At 39.5% G+C, this 26,415-nt stretch overlaps 1 protein-coding gene across 1 annotated transcript in view; it reads left to right on the forward strand.

Moving 5' to 3' along the window:
• LOC133631810 (proprotein convertase subtilisin/kexin type 5-like) overlaps positions 1–26,415 on the forward strand; it is a 199,221-nt gene that overhangs the window by 71,356 nt on the left and 101,450 nt on the right. The window contains exons 6-9 of the mRNA XM_062023971.1: positions 1,331–1,419; positions 1,499–1,671; positions 9,901–10,113; positions 15,350–15,450. Of these exons, the coding sequence (XP_061879955.1) occupies positions 1,331–1,419; positions 1,499–1,671; positions 9,901–10,113; positions 15,350–15,450 (576 nt within the window). The remainder of the gene's footprint in view (positions 1–1,330; positions 1,420–1,498; positions 1,672–9,900; positions 10,114–15,349; positions 15,451–26,415) is intronic.

The following is a 26,415-nucleotide window of genomic DNA, read 5'->3' on the forward strand; positions in this document are numbered from 1 at the left end:
TGTTAGAAATGTCACATGTTAAATGTTTAAATATTAACTGTCAGTTTACTGTACTGTGCCAACTGTACTACTATATGAGTACGTATTTTATATTGTTTCATTGAAAATAAAACAGCAAAGTCCATTTGGCTGTCATCTGTTTTAATTATGAGACACAATTGTGTCAAAGTCATGATTTTTTTTGTTCATGCTTGAAGTAAGAAATGATTACTTTTAAAAAGTAGTTTTATACTTGTGAGTTTTGATGACACAGCTTTGCAACAGTTGATATTCTAGTTTCAAGCATGTTTTACTCAATGTAGGTCATCAAATCTCAGCAACAAGCTGTAATATCTTACTGAGATCATTTAGGACCAAAACCCTTAAAACAAGTAAAACACTCTAACATAAAATCTGCTTAGTGAGAAGAATTATTTTATCAGACAGAAAGTAAGCAAATATCACCCTTATTTGAGATATTTAATCTTACTTAGATTTCAGTTTCTGCAGTGTGTGACATGCTTTGTATTGTGTGTATAACAGTGTTTCCCACACATTAATTTATTTGTGTCGGCCCGCCACGAAAGAATTAAGGCCGCCACAAAAAAAAAAAAAAAAGTATTTTTTTTAAAATTTAATTTAATTTAATTTTTCTTAAATTTTTTGTGTCCTGTCAAGCTTCTCAGGCAAATCATATAGTTGATGTAGATGCCCATATCGGCTGTTCAGATTTACTTTACGAAAGAGAAGTGTAGGATCAAGATTTTTGGAGCTCTTTGTTCAGTGAATCAGATGTTTGATGAAGCTTTGTGTCTATCTACCACCACTACTGTTTTCTGTTTATTTGTTACTGACTGTGGCAGGACACCTCTGCCTCTGTTTCACTTTATGTTGCTGGTAAATAATATGGTTGTAGTAGTAGGCTAAAGTTAAATTATTTAGTATGCACTAATTAAAGGGGCAGAGCTTTAAGAGACATTTTAGCTTTTATATTTTTATAAGATATATTTTTTGTAAGAACCACAATTAATAAATATATGTCAGTGAATAACTTATTGTTCAAATCTGTATATAAATATGTACATAAAGTGTTGTAATTATATTGTAAAATGGATGGATGGATGGATGGACGTTTAAAACAAAACTGTTATTATTAATTACCGGTAGTAAGTATACATTTTTTGAGCCTTTTTAGAGAAAATCATATCATTGTAGTAAATTATGCAAAATACTCGATGATGTCATGGTGACCACGCCCCCACCGCCACAGGTATCTTGGCAGTTTATGGGAAACCCTGTATAGATTTGTGTAATACCTAACGTGTTCCCCTTTTCGTCCGTCTCTGTTCAGACACGGGACACGGTGTGCAGGAGAAGTTGCCGCGTCAGCAAACAACTCCCACTGCATTGTGGGAATTGCCTACAATGCCAGAATAGGAGGTATCTGCTTTTTTTGTACATTTGCGTTTATTCATCAGAGTAATTGCTTAAGCTCCTTGTTGCGTCCGCCGTATGTCAGGTGTGCGCATGCTGGACGGGGACGTAACGGACATGGTCGAAGCCAAATCTCTCAGCCTGCAGCCGCAGCACATCGACATCTACAGCGCCAGCTGGGGGCCCGACGATGACGGCAAGACGGTGGACGGACCGGCGTCTTTGGCCAGGCAGGCTTTTGAGAATGGCATCCGCATGGTGAGACACTGCAGCATATATTTACATACAAAAAAACCATATGGAAATATGAATAAAGAACATGAAGCAGATTGGAGGGAGGATTGAAGTTGCCTCGCATAAAGGCAAAACACTAGAGATGTCCGATAATGGCTTTTTTGCCGATATCCCGATATTGTCCAACTCTTAATTACTGATAATTGCCCGGCCGGCGGCGAAACTTGTGGGACTCGAACCTGGGTAGGTATTTTGAACATTTTTGGGACTTTTGCCGACTTTTCCAACTTTTATCCACCCCGGTTTTTATACTATAAGTATTTTATAAGTATTGTACTTACACTAGCTGTTTGATTGTAACATGCATATTAGTTGTAGTTTTGATTAGCAAATTTGGAGGTGTTGAAATTACCATGTAAAATTGCTAATGCTTGTAGTATGTATATGGCATAGCCAGCATCCAGCTAGCACATTTCAAAAAATGAAGCCTTACTTTTGAGGGTTTTCTATGAGGCATACCTGCTTTGTTAGCATTGGAAATTTCAACCTAACCAGGTAGTCACCTATGAATACGATTGTTTGCCCGCCAAGTGCTTGAGCCGCTGCTCAGTCTGCAACTGTATGTGACGTCACATGCAACAAAGGTATGGTAGTTTGATTTGACCTGAATCGGTACGTTGTAGAACTGACATAATTTAATCGTTACCTATAAGAATACCCAATTCAGTACCCATGCCTAATTATTATTATTATTGCCTTATGGTAATGTCATGATAGACACATAATTGATAACAAAAAAAAAAAAGGAAAAAGGCCGATAGGGCTGGGCGATAAAATGATATCAATATATATCATTACAGACACATAGATATAAAAAATTTGGGAAAAAAAAGGAAAAAGGCCGATAAGGCTGGGCGATAAAATAATTGCAATAAATATTGCAAAAGACATAAAATCGATATCATTAAAAAAAAAAACATTCTGAAAAAATCCCCGTAGGGCTGGACAATAAAATGTTATCAATATATATCGCAAAATAAATAAAATCAAAATCAGTTCAAAAAAATAAAAATATTCTGAAAAAAATCCCCATAGGGCGGGGCCATAAAACAAAAATATATATATCATGATAGACACATAATTGATAACAAATAAATTGAAAGAAAAACTTTTTCTTTTAAAAGGCCGATAGGGCTGGGCGATAAAACGATATCAATATATACTGCAAAAGACATCAAATCGAAGTCAATTGGATGGAAATCCTGCCCTCATTTTAATTGAGTTCATCCAATGAGTCATTTTTTTGAGTGTGTGAATGTTGTCTGTCTATCTGTGTTGGCCGTGCGATGAGGTGGCGACTTGTCCGGGGTGTACGCCGCCTTCCGCCCGAATGCAGCTGCGATAGGCTCCAGCACACCCCGCCACCCCAAAAGGGACAAGCGGTAGAAAATGGATGGATGGATGTTATTTAGCCATTAATTACTGCGCAGCAAGGACCGAGGCATTTGTGTACCGTTTCCCTACATTGCAATAACTTCCACTTCCTGTTCAATGGTTTTAACTTTTTTCCTCATTTGCCATCGTGGTTGGGGATGTTTTTCCACTGTCTACCTACAGAAAAATGTAAGCGTGGAGGGACCACTTTGATGCATTTCGCACATTACATACACTAAAACCAAGTAGTTTTGTAGGTTAATAATACAGGTTAAAGGCCTACTGAAATTATTTTTTAAAATTTAAACGGGAATAGCAGATCCATTCTATGTGTCATACTTGATCATTTCGCGATATTGCCATATTTTTGCTGAAAGGATTTAGTAGAGAAAATCGACGATAAAGTTCGCAACTTTTGCTCGCTGATAAAAAAAAAGCCTTGCCTGTACCGGAAGTAGCGTGACGTCACAGGAGCTAGTATTCCTCACAATTCCCCGTTGTTTACAATGGAGCGAGAGAGATTCGGACAGAGAAAGTGATGATTACCCCATTAATTTGAGCGAGGATGAAAGATTTGTTGATGAGGAACGTTACAGTGAATGACTTGAGAGGCAGTGATGGACGTATCTTTTTTCGCTCTGACCGTAACTTAGGTACAAGCTGGCTCATTGGATTCCACACTCTCCTTTTTCTATTGTGGATCACGGATTTGTATTTTAAACCACCTCGGATACTATATCCTCTTGAAAATGAGAGTCGAGAACGCGAAATGGACATTCAGTGCCTTTTATCTCCACGACAGTACATCGGCGAAATGCTTTAGCTACGAGCTAACGTGATAGCATCTTGCTTTAACTGCATATAGAAACAAAATAAATAAACCCCTGACTGGAAGTATAGATAGAAAATCAACAATACTATTAAACCGTGGACATGTAAATACACGGTTAATGCTTTCCAGGCTGGCGAAGGTTAACAATGCTGTGCTAACGACGCCATTGAAGCTAACTTAGCAATCGGACTGCACAGAGCTATGCTAAAAACATTAGCTCTCCACCTACGCCAGCCAGCCCTCATTTGCTCATCAACACCCGTGCTCACCTGCGTTCCAGCGATCGGCAGAAGGACGAAGGACTTCACCCGATGCGTTTGGCGGCCCGGAGACGTAGGAAGTCAAGGTGAAGTCGGCGGCTAGCGCGGCTAGCGCGGCTAGCGCGGCTACCGCGGCTAGCGCGGCTACCGCGGCTAGCGCGGCTAGCGCGGCTAGCACTCCAACAAAGTCCTCCTGGTTGTGTTGCTGTAGTCCGCTGCTAATACACTGATCCCACCTACAACTGTCTTCTTTGCAGCCTTCATTGTTCATTAAAAAAATTGCAAAAGATGTCCAGAATACTGTGGAATTATGAAATGAAAACAGAGCTTTTTGTATAGGATTCTACGGGGTACCATAACTTCCGTTACTCGGACTTCGTCACGCGCATACGTCATCATACCGCGATGTTTCAGCCGGATATTTCCCGGGAATTTTAAAATGTCACTTTATAAGTTAACCCGGCCGTATTGGCATGTGTTGCAATGTTAAGGTTTCATCATTGATATATAAACTATCAGACTGCGTGGTCGGTAGTAGTGGCTTTCAGTAGGCCTTTAAGCTAACCAAATATTGACATTTTAGCTTTGTGTAATAGGAGACGACGCAAATTATTAGAATGATGTATCTCATTTTTTAACAGTTTATTTGTATATTACAATCTGCAGATGGCTTGGGGCCGAAGATGGCCCCTTGACAGCATTTCGGACACTGCTGCTTTAAATGCTCAGTGAGCTGAAGTCTTATGTGAAGTCTCAGATTTTAAATCAATGTTTTTTTTGCCACGGAAAAAGTTTCCTGTGAATTGTTGTAGTCACACATGACAAAAGTAAGTTGGCAGACTTCAAACAACAAACAATGTGGAGTGCGAGTCAAAGGTCAGACCTCGTAGGACGTCTGAGACGAGGGGACGGACAGAAAGACAGACGATGTTTATCTTTATGTGAGGTTGAAGCTGATCTGAGAAGGCTTGCTTGTGAGTGCAGCATGTAATGTAGCGACAATCCAAGGAGACACTCTATGCTGTCAGTGCCGCACAACAACGCTGACACTCGTGGACAAGGGCACGGTCTTTGGACTTTGCAGCTGCATGTTCACAGGTGTTTCCTCCTTAGTGTTCCTTGTAAAAAGAATAAGAAAGTTTGTTCCCCTCCCAAAAAAGGCAACAATTCCTTTACATTAACCAAATTCCTAGTTCCTTAACCAAAGACATATTAGATTATCAATTGTAGTCTCAAATGAATATGTCAATTATTCAAAACAATCATAGCAAGTAGAGATGTCCGATAATATCGGACTGCCAATATTATCAGCTGATAAATGCTTTAAAATGTAATATCGGAAATTATCGGTATTGGTTTCAAAAAGTCAAATTTATGACTTTTTAAAACACCGCTGTGTACACGGACGTAGGGAGAAGTACAGAGCGCCAATAAACCTTTGCGTGCCGGCCCAATCAATCAATCAATCAATCAATGTTTATTTATATAGCCCTAAATCACAAGTGTCTCAAAGGGCTGTACAAGCCACAACGACATCCTCGGTACAGAGCCCACATACGGGCAAGGAAAACTCACCCCAGTGGGACGTCAATGTGAATGACTATAAGAAACCTTGGAGAGGACCGCATATGTGTATCACATAAAATCTACGGCTTTTCACACACACAAGTGAATGCAAGGCATACTTGGTCAACAGCCATACAGGTCACACTGAGGGTGGCCGTATAAACAACTTTAACACTGCTACAAATATGCGCCACACTGTGAACCCACACCAAACAAGAATGACAAACATCCGCACCGTAACACAACATAAACACAACAGAACAAATACCCAGAACCCCTTGCAGCACTAACTCTCCGGGATGCTACAATATACACCCCCCGCTACCCCCTACCCTAAACCCCGCCCACCCCAACCTCCTCATGCTCTCTCAGGGAGAGCATGTCCCAAATTCCAAGCTGCTGTTTTGAGGCATGTTAAAAAAAAATAATGCACTTTGTGACTTCAATAATAAATATGGCAGTGCCATGTTGGCATTTTTTTCCATAACTTGAGTTGATTTATTTTGGAAAACCTTGTTACATTGTTTAATGCATCCAGCGGGGGCATCACAACAAAATTAGGCATAATAATGTGTTCATTCCACGACTGTATCTATCGGTATCGGTTGATATCGGAATCGGTAATTAAGAGTTGGACAATATCGGAATATCGGATACCTGCAGAAAAGCCATTATCGGACATCTCCAATAGCAAGTAGTGTTCTCTTTTCCTTTTACTTTGACTCCTCTTTTACTCCTTTCTTTTTTGGCTAATTGCTCACTAGAGCACTCGCCATTGCTCACGTCTGTCAGCGTTTCCTTTTGTCTCAGTGACTCTTGTCACACATAAAAGTAAAAAAACAACAACCCAGAGACTGACTGTGGTATTTGCATAATCATCAATGCAAAATAGATGCAAATGATTATTAAGGTTCATGCGTTATTCATCGGGTAATGTTGAAATTTGCATACCCAAAATATTAACAAAAAACAATTTTTGTACAAATCAGTCATGCACAGTCCGCATTGTGGAGCTCCCTATGCATTGTGCCTTGTAAGACATGCCAGCATACTGTACATGTACAAACCCCGTTTCCTTATGAGTTGGGAAATTGTGTTAGATGTAAATATAAACGGAATACAATGATTTGCAAATCCTTTTCAAGCCATATTCAGTTGAATGCACTACAAAGACAACATATTTGATGTTCAAACTCATAAACTTAATTTTTTTTTTTGCAAATAATAATTAATTTAGAATTTCATGGCTGCAACACGTGCCAAAGTAGTTGGGAAAGGGCATGTTCACCACTGTGTTACATGGCCTTTCCTTTTAACAACACTCAGTAAACATTTGGGAACTGAGGAGACACATTTTTGAAGCTTCTCAGGTGGAATTCTTTCGCATTCTTGCTTGATGTACAGCTTAAGTTGTTCAACAGTCCGGGGGTCTCCCTTGTGCTATTTTAGGCTTCATAATTCACCACACATTTTCAATGGGAGACAGGTCTGGACTAGAGGCAGGCCAGTCTAGTACCCGCACTCTTTTACTATGAAGCCACGTTGAAGTAACACAAAAAAAGAGACCTTTTTGCTCAATATGTTGAAAAATATTCTTAAATTAAGTAAACGCTAGTGTCATTATCTTGACATAATGATATGCGCTCGGCATTACATTTCTTGAAACCAGCAAACTTATACTAAAAACTGATTTATTGTTCTTAATGGAAAGGCAACAAGGCAACCGCTTGTTACTCTCGGGGTCTCCTAGCCGCTCAGGCAAATCATATGGTCTAAAAATGCATTTTTCCATGGATAACATGACATCATCGCGCCGAGTGCGTGCTCTTTCAGTCAATTAGTGCGCATATATACAGCCCGGCCCCCGGCCAAAACATTTTTAATTGTAATTTTGAGGAATTTATCTGAATGTGCATGAACTATTTCTGTTTAAAATTGTTAGAAATGTCACATGTTAAATGTTTAAATATTAACTGTCAGTTTACTGTACTGTGCCAACTGTACTACTACATGAGTACGTATGTTCTATTGTTTCATTGTAAATAAAACAGCAAAGTCCATTTGGCTGTCATCTGTTTTAATTATGAGACACAATTGTGTCAAAATCAGGATTTTTTTTTCATGCTTGGAATAAGAAATGATTACTTTAAAAAAGTAGTTTTATACTTGTGAGTGTTGATGACACAGCTTTGCAACAGTAGATATTCTAGTTCCAAGCATGTTTTACTCAATATAGGTCATCAAGCATTAAGGCATTAAGGGCGCCGCCCTCAACTGGTTCCGGTCGTACTTAACCGACAGGAGTTTTTGTGTAAAAATAGACAGTTTTATGTCTTCCACAGCTCCTTTACCACATGGGGTTCCCCAGGGCTCAATCCTTGCCCCAATCTTATTTGCGCTTTACCTTCTCCCCCTTGGTTCTATTTTTAGGAAGTACGATATTGCATTTCATTTTTATGCCGATGATTGCCAGATTTATTTTCCCATGGCACAAAAGAACACGGTTCAACGTCTTATTGACTGCCTGCACGACATCAAAGCCTGGCTTTCAGCTAACTTCCTGAGCCTAAATGAAGACAAAACAGAAGTTATGTTGTTCGGTCCAAGTCGCTCCCCCTCCCCCAACGTTGACCTCGGCACTCTGACCCCGTATCTCAGCGACTGTCACAAACCTGGGGGTAAAGTTCGACTCAGATTTTAAATTCGAAAAACAAATCAGCAGCGTCGTACAAAAAAGCTTTTATCAACTACGCCAAATAGCGAAAGTGAAACCGCTTCTATCAGGACATGATCTCGAGAAATTGATCCACGCCTTTATCTCGACTCGTTTAGACTACTGCAATGCCCTGTATGTAGGCATTAGCCAGGCCTCCCTCGCCCGCCTGCAGCTCGTGCAGAACTCTGCTGCTCGTCTGCTAACACAGACCCGCAGACGTGAGCACATCACCCCAATATTAGCGTCCCTTCACTGGCTCCCTGTGCGTTACAGAATCAATTTTAAACTCCTTTTATTTGTTTTTAAATGTCTAAACAACCTCGCGCCAACATATCTCTCCGACCTCCTTCAGCCTTACTGCCCCACCCGATCCCTAAGATCAGCCGATCAGCTGCTACTGACGGTCCCGGACACAAGGCTGAAGCTTAGAGGTGATAGAGCTTTCGCTGCTGCTGCTCCCAAGCTCTGGAATGACCTACCTCTGAGTGTTAGACAAGCCTCCTCTCTTCCTGTTTTTAAATCTCTCTTAAAAACATACTTTTATTCCATGGCTTTTAACACTGAGTGATACCCATCCTGCAATGGCGCCCCATAATACACCTGCTGTGAACCTGTTTTTATGTTTTTATATTTTATTTATTTATTTTTTATCGTGTTCTGTTTGTGTTGTGTTGTGTTTGCTCGGTTCTCGTATTATCTTTTAACCTGCCCATTGTACAGCACTTTGGCTACCCCTGTGGTACATTTTAAATGTGCTTTATAAATAAAGTTGATTTGATTTGATCAAATCTCAGCAACAAGCTGTAATATCTTACTGAGATCATTTAGGACCAAAACCCATAAAACAAGTAAAAGACTCTAACATAAAATCTGCTTAGTGAGAAGAATTATCTTATCAGACAGAAAATAAGCAAATATCACCCTTATTTGAGATATTTAATCCTACTTAGATTTCAGTTTTTGCAGTGTACAAAATGATGTCATGAAACAATCTTCTGGCTAATTCATCAATTAAAATAAATCACTTTGATGAAACACTGCAATTCTTGAAATGTTATCCAATGTTTTTGTCTCTTAAAAACTTTATAAGCAGTGTTGTCCCCCAAAGGTGATTCGATAAAATGTGCTATAAAAGGAAACATTCACGTTATTTGTAAAAGTTAACTTGTCATTGTTTGTTAGCGATGTCTGCTGTCAGGAGATGAAAAGTACATCATCAATACAACGTGGCACACCGAGTCATTTCAAAGGGAAAATTCTATCTTTTGTGCCTCCTTCCAAATGTGCCGCCAAGCCCTGCAGACAACTGTTTTGATCTTTCCCTTTCATCGCTATTGATCCTTCCTTGTCTTCCTCTCTGATGTTGAGCGGTGTCAAAACAAAGTCTGATGATGAGCGCGAGTGCACACACACAAACCTGATGCTTGTCTTTTGTTTCCTGCCAGGGGAGGAAGGGGCGGGGCTCAATCTTCGTGTGGGCTTCCGGCAACGGCGGCCGGAGCCAGGACCACTGCTCTTGTGACGGCTACACCAACTCCATCTACACCATCTCCATCTCCAGCACGGCGGAGAGCGGACGCAAGCCCTGGTACCTGGAGGAGTGCTCGTCCACCCTGACTACTACCTACAGCAGCGGCGAGAATTACGACCGAAAGATCGTAAGAATCTGTCAGCGGGAAATCTGGGGGCCAACATTTTTTAGTAGTCAGTTGTGGTCTTACTCTAGTGTTTTTTCACACATATTTGGTATGGAGAGTAGGTGAACACAAACACACAGCTACGTCTGCTACAGCAGTGGTCCCCAACCTTTTTGTAGCTGCGGACCGGTCAACGCTTGAAAATTTGTCCCACGGACCGGTGGGGGGCGGTGTATTTACATTTTTTTTTTTTTTTACATAAATAAATACAATCATGTGTGCTTACGGACTGTATCCCTGCAGGCTGTATTGATCTATATTGATATAGAATGTATATATTGTGTTTTTTATGTTTATTTCATTAAAAAAAAAAAAAAAAAATTTTTTTTTTTTTTTTAAATTCTTGTGCGGCCCGTTACCAATCGGTCCCGGGCCCCGGCCCGGTGGTTGGGGACCACTGTGCTACAGTACCAGCATTTTAACAGCAACATCATGCCAGGTTAGCAAACAAAATGCTCAAAGTGGCCTAGTGGTTAGAGTGTCCGCCCTGAGATCGGTAGGTCATGAGTTCAAATCCCGGCCGAGTCATACCAAAGACTATAAAAATGGGACCCGTTACCTCCCTGCTTGGCACTCAGCATCAAGGGTTGGAATTGGGGGTTAAATCACCAAAATGATTCGCCGCTGCTCACTGCTCCCCTCACCTCCCAGGGGGTGAACAAGGGTGATGGGTCAAATGCAGAGGACAAATGTCACCACACCTAGTGTGTGTGTGTGTGTGTGACAATCATTGGTACTTTAACTTTATTTTAAGATGTGTAGCTGTTAAGAGAATTGTGGTGGTAGAAAATATCCCTTAATCCAGTGGTCCCCAACCACCGGGCCGATTGGTACCGGGCCGCACAAGAAATAAAAAAAAATACATAAAATAATTATTATTATTTTTAGAGATGTCCGATAATATCGGCCTGCCGATATTATCGGCCGATATATGCGTTAAAATGAAATTATCGGTATTGTTTTTTTTATTATCTGTATCGTTTTTTTAAAAAAAATTTTTAAAAATTAAATCAACATAAAAAACACAAGATACACTTACAATCAGTGCACCAACCCAAAAAACCTCCCTCCCCCATTTACACTCATTCACACAAAAGGGTTGTTTCTTTCTGTTATTAATATTCTGGTTCCTACATTATATATCAATATATATCAATACAGTCTGCAAGGGATACACACATGATTGTGCGTGCTGCTGGTCCACTAATAGTACTAACCTTTAACAGTTAATTTGACTCATTTTCATTCATTACTAGTTTCTATGTAACTGTTTTTATATTGTTGTACTTTCTTTTTTATTCAAGAAAATGTTTTTAATTTATTTATCTTATTTTACAAATTTTTTAAAAAAAGTACCTTATCTTCACCATACCTGGTTGTCCAAATTAGGCATAATAATGTGTTAATTCCACGACTGCATATATCAGTTGATATCGGTATCGGTTGATATCGGTATCGGTAATTAAAGAGTTGGACAATATCGGATATCAGCAAAAAGCCATTATCGGACATCCATAATTATTTTTTATTTTTATTAAATCAACATAAAAAACACAATATATACATTATATATCAATATAGATCAATACAGTCTGCAGGGATACAGTCCGTAAGCACACATGATTGTATTTCTTTATGGGGAAAAAAAAAAAAAACATATATATTTTATTTATTTTTTTAAATTCCCCCCCACTCCCCACCCCCACCGGTCCGTGGGACAAATTTTCAAGCGTTGACCCGTCCGCAGCTACAAAAAGGTTGGGGACCACTGCATTAATCAATTTACGTTGCATTGTTATTGCATACTTATCATTGTTTGGATATTGTTATTGTTGACGGCTGGATGTAAGAATAGTTTGAATGTAAGCATGGTTTGAATGTTGAAGAGTTAGAATTTCCAGGAAAACCGGAATTTGGTTTGGAACTTGGGAAAGTGTTGGTTTGAATGTCCAGGATGAGTGGAATGTGTTGATGTTGGAATGGTTTGAACAGGATGAAAAATGTGGGAATTGTGCAACTTGGAAAAATGTCCCATTCATTCCAAGGGAAATTCCATGAAAATTTGGGAATTCCGGTAAAAGAGTGAACTTACAAAAAATGTAATCTTCTTAATGAGTTGGTGTTGGAATTTTTCAAATCGGTCGAGAAATGTTGAAGTAGTAACATTTTTAAATTCAGAATTGACATTACGGAATTCCTGGAATTTCGGGAAAATCTGGAATTTTTCCAGTTCAAAAAACAACTTAGGTTTTTGTCCTGATTAAAAGGAATGTTTTGACAGTAGAACGATTGTAGTGGGTTGAAAAATGTGTGAGGAGTAGTCGAAACAAAAAATTGTGAAAATAGGGTTTGGAAAACTGGGAATTCTGGGAATTCCTGGAATTTTTTTTTAACTTGGAAAAATGATATGAATGTCCAGGATGATTGGAATATGTTGAAGGTACAATGGTTTGAATCGGTTGGAAAAATATGGAAATGGTGGAAGTTTGAAAAATGCCCAATTAATTTTGAATGGGGAAAATGTCCTGGAAATCTGGGAATTTTTGGAATTTGTCAAGGGAAAGCCCGCGATTCCCGAATAGGCTGAACAGTTTGAAGTTGGAACGGTTTGAATGGGATGAAAAAAATGTGGAAGGTAGAGCGCGGGGGGTTGTATATTGTAGCGTCCCGGAAGAGTTAGTGCTGCAAGGGGTTCTGGGTATTTGTTCTGTTGTGTTTATGTTGTGTTACGGTGCGGATGTTCTCCCGAAACGTGTTTGTCATTCTTGTTTGGTGTGGGTTCACAGTGTGGCGCATATTTGTAACAGTGTTAAAGTTGTTTATACGGCTACCCTCAGTGTGACCTGTATGGCTGTTGATCAAGTATGCTTGCATTCACTTGTGTGTGTGAAAAGCCGTAGATATTATGTGATTGGGCCGGCATGCAAAGGCAGTGACTTCAAGGTTTATTGGCGCTCTGTACTTCTCCCTACATCCGTGTACACAGCGGCGTTTTAAAAAGTCATACATTTTACTTTTTGAAACCGGTACCGATAATTACCGATATTACATCTCTACTGCATTGTATTACATATAACATTAATTTACCACCAAAAAATGTGAAAGTTGCTTTAAAAAAAATATTGGTGTAGTGGAGTCGCAAAATTGAAAGTGGGATGGCGAGGGACGACCGTAAATGTGAAAACACCCTAAGTGAAGTCATGTGTCTTCAACAGCATGCATTTTGGATTTGGAGCTCCAACATTAGTGCGAAACTGTATTTTGCACCCCACATGCCAGACCCAGCTTGACCCCGTCCAAGCATTTTACGGCCACGGCCCACGGTCCACCGGGATGAAAAGTGCCAGTTAGCCAATGTTAGCTAGCTTGTCTGGCACCGCCTCGCGACATTCCCCGCACCGACGCTACCGACGCTTCATACAAATTAGAGAGCGCAAGCCTTTTTTTTGCGTGTCGGCCTAATCTACATGAACAACATTCTCTCCTGTCCGTGTTACCGGCCCGCTTCCATCACTCACCAGTGTGTGTTTGTGCTGAGATAATCCCTCCAACTTTTCAGTCCAGTGAAGGTCCTTTTGATGAGGGCTCAGACGAGGAGCTGGCCAAACTATTCTTGGCTCAGTGACTGCCACGCTCTCAAAGTCCATATGACTTAACCAAAACATTTCATTCATTCAATAAACAAGTTCATTTTTTTTAGGATTTGGTTTCTCTGCTGGTGTGGTATTGAATTCTTGAATTCTTTGGAAGACAGAATGTGTTTTGTCTGTCAAGAGTCTATCGAAGCTTAAATGTGATATTCAGGTGTGTCTAAATCAGTGGTTCTTAACCTGGGTTCGATGGAACCCTAGGGGTTCGGTGAGTCGGGCTCAGGGGTTCGGCGGAGGTCAAAACACACCCGACTCATCGTGTAAATAAAAACTTCTCCCTATCGGCGTATAACGGATACGGCAACAGCTGACTGATTTGCAGGTGTGTCATTTGTTGTGAGTTTATGCACTGTGTTGGTTTTGTTGTTTGAACAAGGTGATGTTCATGCACGGTTCATTTTATGCACCAGTAAAAAAACATGGTAACACTTTAGTATGGGGAACATATTCACCATTAATTAGTTGTTTGTTAACATGCAAATTAGTAACATATCGGCTCTTAACTAGTCATTATTAAGTACTTATTAATGCCTTATTTGGCATGGCCTTATTATAACCCTAACCCTAACCAAATAACTCTAGAATACTTAGAATATGTTCCCTGAGTGTCCAAATAACTCTAAATGAAGTCTTTGTTGCTTAGAATATGTTCCCCTAGTGTCCAAATAACTCTAAATTTAGTCTTTGTTACTTAGAATATGTTCCCTAAGTGTCCAAATAACTCTAAATTTAGTCTTTGTTACTTAGAATATGTTCCCCTTGTGTCCAAATAACTCTAAATGAAGTCTTTGTTACTTAGAATATGTTCCCCTAGTGTCCAAATAACTCTAAATTTAGTCTTTGTTACTTAGAATATGTTCCCTAAGTGTCCAAATAACTCTAAATTTAGTCTTTGTTACTTAGAATATGTTACCCTAGTGTCCAAATATCTCTAAATTTAGTCTTTGTTACTTAGAATATGTTCCCTAAGTGTCCAAATAACTCTGAATTTAGTCTTTGTTACTTAGAATATGTTCCCTAAATGTCCAAATAACTCTAAATTTAGTCTTTGTTACTTAGAATATGTTCCCCTAGTGTCCAAGTAACTCTAAATGTAGTCTTTGTTACTTAGAATATGTTCCCTGAGTGTCCAAATAACTCTAAATGAAGTCTTTGTTACTTAGAATATGTTCCCCTAGTGTCCAAATAACTCTAAATGAAGTCTTTGTTACTTAGAATATGTTCCCTAAGTGTCCAAATAACTCTAAATGAAGTCTTTGTTACTTAGAATATGTTCCCCATACTAAAGTGTTACCAAAAACATATAACTGTCTTGAATTTGAAAAAAACAAAACATTTTATTTTCACCATAGAAGGGTTCGGTGAATGCTCATATGGAACTGCTGGGGTTCGGTACCTCCATTAAGGTTAAGAACCACTGGTCTAAATCCTCCTGATCCTCATGGTTTCAGTCTCTGCCCGCCATAACAATAGTGTTGTTTATCCCTTGTTTTTCTTCCTACTCATCTTGCTCGCCGTGACTGACCTCCCTCTCTCTGACTGTGCAGATCACGACAGACTTGAGGCACCGGTGCACCGACAGTCACACTGGCACGTCGGCCTCGGCCCCCATGGCTGCAGCCATTGTGGCCCTGGCTCTGGAAGCAAAGTAAGATCCACTTAACCCCATCCCTTCCCTTCATCCCTTTGTATGTCGCAACGAAAGTCAGACACTTAAGTCTCATATTATAATATTTTGTGCCAGTCACCATTCTGGGAACACACCGCTAATGCTAATGAGCAGTGTTTCTCCATGCCTGTATCCAACAGTGTCCATGATAGTGATATGATTGATTGATTGATTGATTGAGACTTTTATTAGTAGATTGCACAGTACAGTACATATCGGACTCCACGTTAATCAATTCATGGTATAAATATATACCGTATTTTTCGGACTATAAGTCGCAGTTTTTTTCATAGTTTGGCCGGAGTTGTGACTTATACTCAGGAGCGACTTATGTGTGAAATTATTAACACATTACCGTAAAATATCAAATAATATTATTTATCTCATTCACGTAAGAGACTAGACGTATAAGATTTCATGGTATTTAGCGATTAGGAGTGACAGATTGTTTGGTAAACGTATAGCATGTTCTATATGTTATAGTTATTTGAATGACTCTTACCATAATATGTTACGTTAACATACCAGGCACGTTCTCAGTTGGTTATTTATGCCTCATATAACGTACACTTATTCAGCCTGTTGTTCACTATTCTTTATTTATTAGGGTCCGCACAGGACCATTGTCAAAGGAATCCCAAAGGGAGTTCCTTTTGCAATGGGACGAAAAGAACCTATTGTTATTGTAAGGTTTTGTTATTATTATTCCGCCGCCACAAAAAAACTCTAATTTGACCCACTTAACATGCTTCAAAACTCACCAAATTTGACACACTCATCAGAACCTGCGAAAATTGCCATCTAATAAAAAAACCAAACCCCAAAAATCAAAATTGCGCCCGAGCGCCCCCTAGGAAAAAACAAAAACAAACTGCCTGTAACTCCCACTAGGAAGGTCGTAGAGACATGAAACAAAAACCTCTATGTAGGTCTGACTTAGACCTACATTTCATAATTTAACATCCTCGGGCAAAAACCAACAGGAAGTTGGCAATTTCCCCTTCAAGACAAAATTGTACTAAAAACACTCATTTTTGCCTCTTTGAGCTGTAATTTGACCCCCTTAAAATACTTCAAAACTCACCAAACTTTTCACACACATCAGGACTGGGGGAAATTGCAACCTAATAAAAAACCGAACCCCAAAACTCAAAAATGCGCTCCAGCGCAATTTTTGAATAAAACACAGACAAAACTGCTCCTCAGAGGAAAACAGACAAAACTGCTTGTAACTTCCGGTAGGAACGTCTTAGAGACATGAAACAAATACCTCTATGTAGGTCTCACCTAGACCTACATTTCATACATTGACATCCTTCAGCAAAAATCAACAGGAAGTTTGCAATCCTTCCTTCAAAACAAAATTTTTGTTAAAACCGGTCACCAAACATCAAACATTATCTCCTCTGAGCGCGTTTGTCGTTTCGGCTTCAAACTACTACAGGAGAGAGATTGAACCCTTCTGATTAAAAGTTGACGAAAGCGTTTTGAAAAGTGCTACGGTTTTGATTTTACGGGCCTTCAAAGAACCACTGCGTTGATGCTGCTCCGCTGCTGTGATTTTACGAGCCTTCAAAGAAAACAACCACTGTGCCGCAGCACCTAGGAAAAAAATACAGACACAACTTCCTCTAACTCCCAGTACGAATATCGTAGAGACATGAAACAAAAACCTCTATGTAGGTCTCACTCAGGACTACCACTGGACAAAAGTATTGGGACACTTAGGACTAGCACCAGCCAAAGATGCGGACCCGACCAACGCTGCTTGCAGCTTTAATTTTAAATTGCCTTTCAAATGTCTATTCTTGGTGTTAAGTTTTATCAAATAAATTTCCCCCAAAAATGCGACTTATACTCCAGTGCGATTTATATATGTTTTTTCCCTTCTTTATTATGCATTTCCGGCCTGTGCAACTTATACTCCGGAGTGACTTATACTCCGAAAAATACGGTACTATCAGCATAATACAGTCATCACACAAGTTAATCATTAGAGAATATGCATTGAATTATTTACATTATTTACAATCCGGGGGGTGGCATGTGGAGGGGGTTGGGGCGGGGGGGTTAGGTTTGGTTGATATCAGCACTTCAGTCATCAACCATTATATCATCTGAGAAATGGACATTGAAACAGTGTAGGTCTGACTTGGTAGGATATGTACAGCGCGTGAGCTCAGAAAGCATAAGAACAAGTATATACATTTGATTATTTACATTTGATTGTTTACATTTGATTAATTACAATTCGGGGAGGTGGGATGTGGTGGGGGGAGGGTGTTAGTCTAGGGCAGGGGTTGGCAACCCAAAATGTTGAAAGAGCCATATTGGACCAAAAATACAAAAACAAATCTGTCTGGAGCCGCAAAAAATGAAAAGCCATATTACATACAGATAGTGTGTCATGAGATATAAATTGAATTAAGAGGACTTAAAGGAAACTAAATGACCTCAAATATAGCTACAAATGAGGCATAATGATGCAATATGTACATATCGCTAGCCTAAATAGCATGTTAGCATCGATTAGCTTGCAGTCATGCAGTGACCAAATATGTCTGATTAGCACTCCACACAAGTCAATAACATCAACAAAACTCACCTTTGTGCACTCATGCACGACGTTAAAAGTTTGGTGGACAAAATGAGACAGAAAAAGAAGTGGCATAAAACACGTCCTAGAAAGTCGGAGAAAGTTATACATGTAAACAAACTATACGGTGAGTTCAAGGACCGCCAAAATTAGTAGGACAAAACGGCGCTCGCCAAATACTCGAATCAGTGAAGCATGTTTAATATAAACAGTGTGATTTATAACAATTAGGGAGGTTTGTGTCATGTTTGTCCTCCTACAGAAACCATATTAAAACAAAAAAATATATTTTTATCCCCTCATCTTTTTCCATTCTTCATACATTTTTGAAAAATCTCCAGAGAGCCACTAGGGCGGCGCTAAAGGCATGCGGCTCTAGAGCCGCGGGTTGCCGATCCCCGGTCTAGGGTTGTAGTTGCCTGGAGGTGTTCTTTTAGTGCGGTTTTGAAGGAGGATAGAGATGCACTTTCTTTTACACCTGTTGGGAGTGCATTCCACATTAATGTGGCATAGAAGGAGAATGAGTTAAGATCTTTGTTAGATCGGAATCTGGGTTTAACATGGTTTGATATTGCTTCCTCTGACGATCTCGGTCTTTCTCAAGTAAACTGGTGCTGTTCAGTCCAGTTCTAAAGGTTATTAGTTACTACTGAAGTATTTTGTTGCTTGTGTCACTTTGTGTCCTGGTACCCCAGCACCTCCAAAACCCTCAAATCTAGACCCCAAACATCCCAGAACAAGCTAGTCGGGTTACTTTTAGACCTCCACCCCAGATCACACCTCACTCCTACCCACTTCTCCAAAGTAGGGTGGTTCAAAGTGGAGGACAGAGTAAAACAACTTGCACTGAGCCTAGTCTATGAAATCCGCTACACCTCCCTGATACCGAAGTACATGTCAAACTACTTCCAGAACGTAAATGACCGCCATAACCACAACACCAGGGGGAGCTCCACTAACCACGCTAAACCCAGATTCCGATCTAACAAAGGTCTTAACTCATTCTCTTTCTATGCCACATCAATATGGAATGCGCTCCCAACAGGTGTAAAAGAAAGTGCATCTCTATCCTCCTTCAAAACCGCACTAAAAGAACACCTCCAGGCAACTACAACCCTAGACTAACACCCTCCCCCCACCACATCCCACCTCCCCGGATTGTAAATAATCAAATGTACCCTATTTTTCGGAGTATAAGTCGCTCCGGAGTATAAGTCGCACCGGCCGAAAATGCATAATAAAGAAGGAAAAAAACATATATATGTCGCATTTTTGGGGGAAATTTATTTGGTAAAAGCCAACACCAAAAATAGACATTTGAAAGGCAATTTAAAACAAATAAAGAATAGTGAACAACAGGCTGAATAAGTGTACGTTATATGAGGCATAAATAACCAACTGAGAACGTGCCTGGTATGTTAACGTAACATATTATGGTAAGAGTCATTCAAATAACTATAACATATAAAACATGCTATACGTTTACCAAACAATCTGTCACTCCTAATCGCTAAATCCCATGAAATCTTATACGTCTAGTCTCTTACGTGAATGAGATAAATAATATTATTTGATATTTTACGGTAATGTGTTAATAATTTCACACATAAGTCGCTCCTGAGTATAAGTCGCACCCCCGGCCAAACTATGAAAAAAAACTGCGACTTATAGTCCGAAAAATACGGTATATGCTTGTTCTTATGCTTTCTGAGCTCACTATGTTCACTGCTCGCTGTACATATCTACACTGTTTCAATGTCCATTTCTCTGATGATATAATTGTTGATGACTGAAGTGCTGATATCAACCAAACCTAACCCCCCTGCCTCAACCCCCTCCACATCCCACCCCCCGGATTGTAAATAATGTAAATAATTCAATGTACACTACCGTTGAAAAGTTTGGGGTCACATTGAAATGTCCTTATTTTTGAAGGAAAAGCACTGTACTTTTCAATGAAGATAACTTTAAACTAGTCTTAACTTTAAAGAAATACACTCTATACATTGCTAATGTGGTAAATGACTATTCTAGCTGCAAATGTTTGGTTTTTGGTGCAATATCTACATAGGTGTATAGAGGCCCATTTCCAGCAACTATCACTCCAGTGTTCTAATGGTACAATGTCTTTGCTCATTGGCTCAGAAGGCTAATTGATAATTAGAAAACCCTTGTGCAATCATGTTCACACATCTGAAAACAGTTTAGCTCGTTACAGAAGCTACAAAACTGACCTTCCTTTGAGCAGATTGAGTTTCTGGAGCATCACATTTGTGGGGTCAATTAAACGCTCAAAATGGCCAGAAAAAGAGAACTTTCATCTGAAACTCGACAGTCTATTCTTGTTCTTAGAAATGAAGGCTATTCCACAAAATTGTTTGGGTGACCCCAAACTTTTGAACGATAGTGTATATACTCTGATGATTAACTTGTGTGATGACTGTATTATGCTGATAGTGTATATTTGTACCATGAATTGATTAACGTGGACCCCGACTTAAACAAGTTGAAGAACTTATTCGGGTGTGACCATTTAGTGGTCAATTGTACGGAATATGTACTGTACTGTGCAATCTACTAATAAAAGTTTCAATTAGGGATGTCCGATAATGGCTTTTTGCCGATATCCGATATGCCGATATTGTCCAACTCTTTAATTACCGATACCGATATCAACCGATACCGATATCAACCGATATATACAGTCGTGGAATTAACACATTATTATGCCTAATTTGGACAACCAGGTATGGTGAAGATAAGGTACTTTTTAAAAAAATGAATCAAATAAAATAAGATAAATAAATTAAAAACATTTTCTTGAATAAAAAAGAAAGTAAAACAATATAAAAACAGTTACATAGAAACTAGTAATTAATGAAAATTTGTAAAGTGAACTGTTAAAGGTTAGTACTATTAGTGGACCAGCAGCACGCACAATCATGTGTGCTTACGGACTGTATCCCTTGCAGACTGTATTGATATATATTGATATATAATGTAGGAACCAGAATATTAATAACAGAAAGAAACAACCCTTTTGTGTGAATGAGTGTAAATGGGGGAGGGAGGTTTTTTGGGTTGGTGCACTAATTGTAAGTGTATCTTGTGTTTTTTATGTGGATTTAATAATAAAAAAAAAACAAAAAAAAAACGATACTCATAATAAAAAAAACGATACCGATAATTTCCGATATTACATTTTAACGCATTTATCGGCCGATAATATCGGCAGACCGATATTATCGGACATCTCTAGTTTCAATCAATCAATCTACAAAAAGGACTTACTGTCATCGAACTTTAGATTGAAAGCATTATATTTTGATGCCAGAGTCGGATATAGTTTTGTATCTATACTTAGTGAACCGAGTACAGGGTCAGACGACGAATCACATGATTAGCTGCTGAGTTAGCCCCAGGTCGCATCGTTTAACCCGGATAATCCGCTTCAAATCCCGGCGGTAGAAAATATTCTGGGTTTTCCTGGCAGGGCTGCGCACATAAGCCTGTTTCCTCAACAAGATTATTACACACTCTGCCTCTTGCTCGCCTGCCTTTTCTTCTTCTTTCCTTCAAAAATCCATGTGGGATGAACTTGCATGCACATGCAGGCAGCGTGAGGGAAGCATCAAAGAAGGAAACAGTTTAGACAAATTCTGATGGTATCAGCTCGTATCTGATGAACCAGCTGACGTCTGCCAGACTTCTCTGAACCGACTGTTGTGTGGCTTTCTCCCCTGTCTTAACGTGCTTATAAAGTGCTCCTGAGGTCTTTGTGTGCTACCTCGTAAGCAGGAAGGCCTTGAGGCAATGTTGCTTGTTGGACTTGGAGATGATCTGATTGCAATGCCAGCATCAAAGCTCGTTGCTCATCTCAGTCGGTTTCTATTCCAGGATGTGCTTCGTTTTTTCGTCACACCCTTGTGTCAACAAATGAGTGGTACAGTGTTGAGCCACATAAATATTATTGTTATGACAGTCTGCGGTCAATCATTACTTAGACTTCCTTTTTTATTGTCATTCAAATTTGAACTTTACAGCACAGATAAGAACGACATTTCTTTACATAAGCTCATGGTAGTGCAGGATAAAAAAAAAAGCAATAAGGTGCATATATAAATAAATTAATTAATTACGAATTACGAACAAGAAGCTAATAGGACTCGACTTGGCTTTGAGAAGTTTAAAGATAATCACCGTTTATAAGATTTAGGTGACTGTAGCCTTTGTGTAAAGCATATTTCCGACAGACTATTAACAGTTCTTAACTTCTTTTTAAGCTTATGTGACAATTAAGCATGCGAAAAAAATTAGATGCTTGAGGCAAAAAAGTCTTTACATTACGCCTTTAAAGTGGAACTGCACTTTTTTTCAAGTTTTACCTATTGTTCACAGTAGAGATGTCCGATAATGGCTTTTTTGCAGATATTCCGATATTGTCCAACTCTTAATTACAGATTCGGATATCAACCGATACAGATATATACAGTCGTGGAATTAACACATTATTATGCCAAATTTTGTTGTGATGCCCCGCTGGATGCATTAAACAATGTAACAAGGTTTTCCAAAATAAATCAACTCAAGTTACGGAAAAAAATGCCAACATGGCACTGCCATATTTATTATTGAAGTCACAAAGTGCATTATTTTTTTTTAACATGCCTCAAAACAGCAGCTTGGAATTTGGGACATGCTCTCCCTGAGAGAGCATGAGGAGGTTGGGGGGGATGGTAGGGGGTAGCAGGGGGTGTATATTGTAGCGTCCCGGAAGAGTTAGTGCTGCAAGGGGTTCTGGGTATTTGTTCTGTTGTGTTACGGTGCGGATGTTCTCCCGGAATGTGTTTGTCGTTCTTGTTTGGTGTGGGTTCACAGTGTGGCGCATATTTGTAACAGTGTTAAAGCGGTTTATACGGTCACCCTCAGTGTGACCTGTATGGCTGTTGACCAAGTATGCATGGCATTCACCTGTGTGTGTGAAAAGCCGTAGCTATTGTGTGATTGGGCCGGCACGCAAAGGCAGTGCCTTTAAGTTTGATTGGCGCTTTGTACTTCTCCCTACGTCCGTGTACCACTCCGTACTGCGGCGTTTTAAAAAGTCATACATTTTACTTTTTGAAACCGATACCGATAATTTCCGATATTACATGTTAAAGCATTTATCTCCAGATAATATCAGCAGTCCGATATTATCGGACATCTCTAGTTCACAGTCATTATGAGAGACAAGAACACGTCTTTTTTTTTTTTTTTAGGATTTTAAAGATGCCATAAAACGCTTGAAAGATGCGGGTAATGGGAGTCACTATTGTAGTCTTCAAAGCCTTCCAAAACAACTTCAAAACCCGCCGACGTTTTATATACAACACTGCAAGTCTATATATAATGTAGTAGCAGACACGTTCATAACAATATGTACCGTATTTTTCGGACTACCGTATTTTCCGCACCATAAGCCGCACCTAAAAACCACAATTTTTCTCAAAAGCTGACAGTGCGGCTAATAACCCGGTGCGCCTTATATATGGATTAATATTAATATTTATTTTCATAAAGTTTAGGTCTCGCAACTACGGTAAACAGCCGCCATCTTTTTTCCCCATAGAAGAGGAAGCGCTTCTTCTTCTACTGTGAGCAACCGCCAAGGTGAGCACCCGCCCCCGTAGAAGAAGAAGCGCGCGGATATTACGTTTCATTTCATTTGTGTGTTTCTGTAAAGACCACAAAATGTCTCCTACTAAGAGACACGCGTACAAGGTTCCACTGACTTTTGATATTCATGTGAACCGCACTGTGGATACAACGGGAACACGTACGGTGAATATTCGCACCACAGGGAATGAGAAGTCGTCCTTCACTGTTAGCTTGCCATGCTAACGGCCAGAAACTTCCACCCATGGTGATATTCAAAAGGAAGACCTTGCCAAAGGAGAACTTTCCAGCCGGCGTCATCATAAAAGCTAACTCGAAGGGATGGATGGATGAAGAAAAAATTAGAGAAGAGACCGGGTGACTTTTTTCACGCAGCTCCGTCCCTGTTGATCTATGACTGCATGCGCGTCCACATCACAGATGGTGTCAAAAAACAAGTGAAGCACACAGAAGAAGAATAATTCGAGGGATTTGTAGATGAGTAATAACTTCAGAAAGTGAGCTTTAAATGTTTATTTTGTGTGTTGCGTGACACTAACGTATGAGCAACGTTGAGTTATTGATGTTGCTATTGCTCTGCACTATTTTGAGTGTTACTATTTTTGTGATTGCAATTTTGCACATTACATTTTGGGAGTGAACAGAGTTGTTAGAACGCTGGTTTGTAATATATTATTAAAGTTTGACTGACCTATCTGACTGTTTTTTTGACATTCCCTTTAGCGTAGCGTAGGTGCGGCTAATAACACGGGGCGGCTAAAAGGTAAACAAAGTTTTGAAATATGCCATTCATTGAAGGTGCGGCTTACAACACGGGGCGGTTTGTGGTGCGGAAAATACGGTATAAGTCGCAGTTTTTTTCATAGTTTGGCCGGGGGTGCGGCTTATACTCAGGAGCGACTTATTTGTGAAATTATTAACACATTACTGTAAAATATCAAATATTATTTATCTCATTCACGTAAGAGACTAGACGTATAAGATTTCATGGGATTTAGCGATTAGGAGTGACAGATTGTTTGGTAAACGTATAGCATGTTCTATATGTTATAGTTATTTGAATGACTCTTACCATAATATGTTACGTTAACATACCAGGCACGTTCTCAGTTGGTTATTTATGCCTCATATAACGTACACTTATTCAGCCTGTTGTTCACTATTCTTTATTTATTTTAAATTGCCTTTCAAATGTCTATTCTTGGTGTTGGGTTTTATCAAATAAATTTCCCCCAAAAATGCGACTTATACTCCAGTGCGACTTATATGTGTTTTTTTCCTTCTTTATTATGCATTTTCGGCCGGTGCGACTTATACTCCGGAGCGACTTATACTCCGAAAAATACGGTAATATGTACAACCTTTTTTTTACATATTTGATCATTTTAAGCATTGCTGAGGGGTGGCTGAAGCCTATCCCAGCTACATTCGGGCGGAAGGCGGGGTACATCCTGGACAAGTCACCACCTCATCACAGGGCCAACACAGATAGACAGACAACATTCACACTCACATTCACACACTAGGGCCAATTTAGTGTTGCCAATCAACCTCTCCCCAGGTGCGTGTCTTACAAATGTATAAAGCAACTCCCGGTTGAAAAAGTTAGGACGCCCCTGGTTCAGGCTGTTAAAACGTGAGCTGCATGACAAGCATCTGCAACACCTCAATCACATCCAACTTGGTTTTTTTACGCAAGAAAAGTTGATCAATCTTACCTGCTGCCATAGTTAATACAGGTGTTATGATGGCAACAGTTCATATTACCAATATTTTAAAAGGAGAGAAAAATTGTTTTGAAATGTACTTCTGATTTTAAAGTCAGTTCAGTCTTGCATCACCTGACAGTTGGCGCCTCATATTTTTACGCATCTTTTCTCCCCTTCTGCCTTGTTCGTTTTTCTCCATCATCATTACTCCTTCCTGGAGGAACCCACATTAAACCTTCAGCTCTGCTGTTGCTCCTACTGGCAGTGCTTCCGTCTGCCAGTTGGTGCGTTGCTCCATTAATTAGTATTGGGTTGTTTATGAGAAGATGGCTGTTGTGACCTAGATAACGATGCCATTCCACTTTTAATTAATGACCATAAAACATTTATGGGGTCACCATTACTCAGTGCCAGCCTTCGCCCCCATTAATGATTTTTGGTGCTCAAATTTTACACTTTTCACAGCTCATAGTTAAAGGATCATCCAAAAAGATAGATAGTTGTGACTAATTATTGGAGAACTGCACAGTTAAGCATTTTTAGAACAAATAATCATCAGATTTATTACACCAAAGATCATTAAATCGTCATACTAACTTTTAACGATGTAACAGTACACCTAAAGCACGGTTTGGTATGTAGCTCGGTTCATTTTGGGTACAGTAAGGGAACAAAATGCAAACCATAAACATATCTGGCTTTCAACAGTTCACATGGTTTATTTTTAGGAAAGTGCAATAATTAATAGTTTCAGCTTGCAGCCCTGTTCCCCATCTCCACCGAACAACGGCAGCACACTTCTCTTTATTAGGGACCGAGTCCCTTTGGGACAAAGTACCCTATTGTATTTCTAGCGTTTTATTATTATACCGCCGCCTCTTTGAGCTGTAATTTGACCCCCTTAACATGCTTCAAAACTCACCAAATTGGACACACACATCAGGACTGGCGAAAATTGCAATCTAATAAAAAACCAAGCCCCAA

The sequence above is a fragment of the Entelurus aequoreus genome, linkage group LG17 (genome assembly GCF_033978785.1).
Source record: "Entelurus aequoreus isolate RoL-2023_Sb linkage group LG17, RoL_Eaeq_v1.1, whole genome shotgun sequence".
In the NCBI taxonomy this organism is placed as follows: Eukaryota; Metazoa; Chordata; class Actinopteri; order Syngnathiformes; family Syngnathidae; genus Entelurus; species Entelurus aequoreus.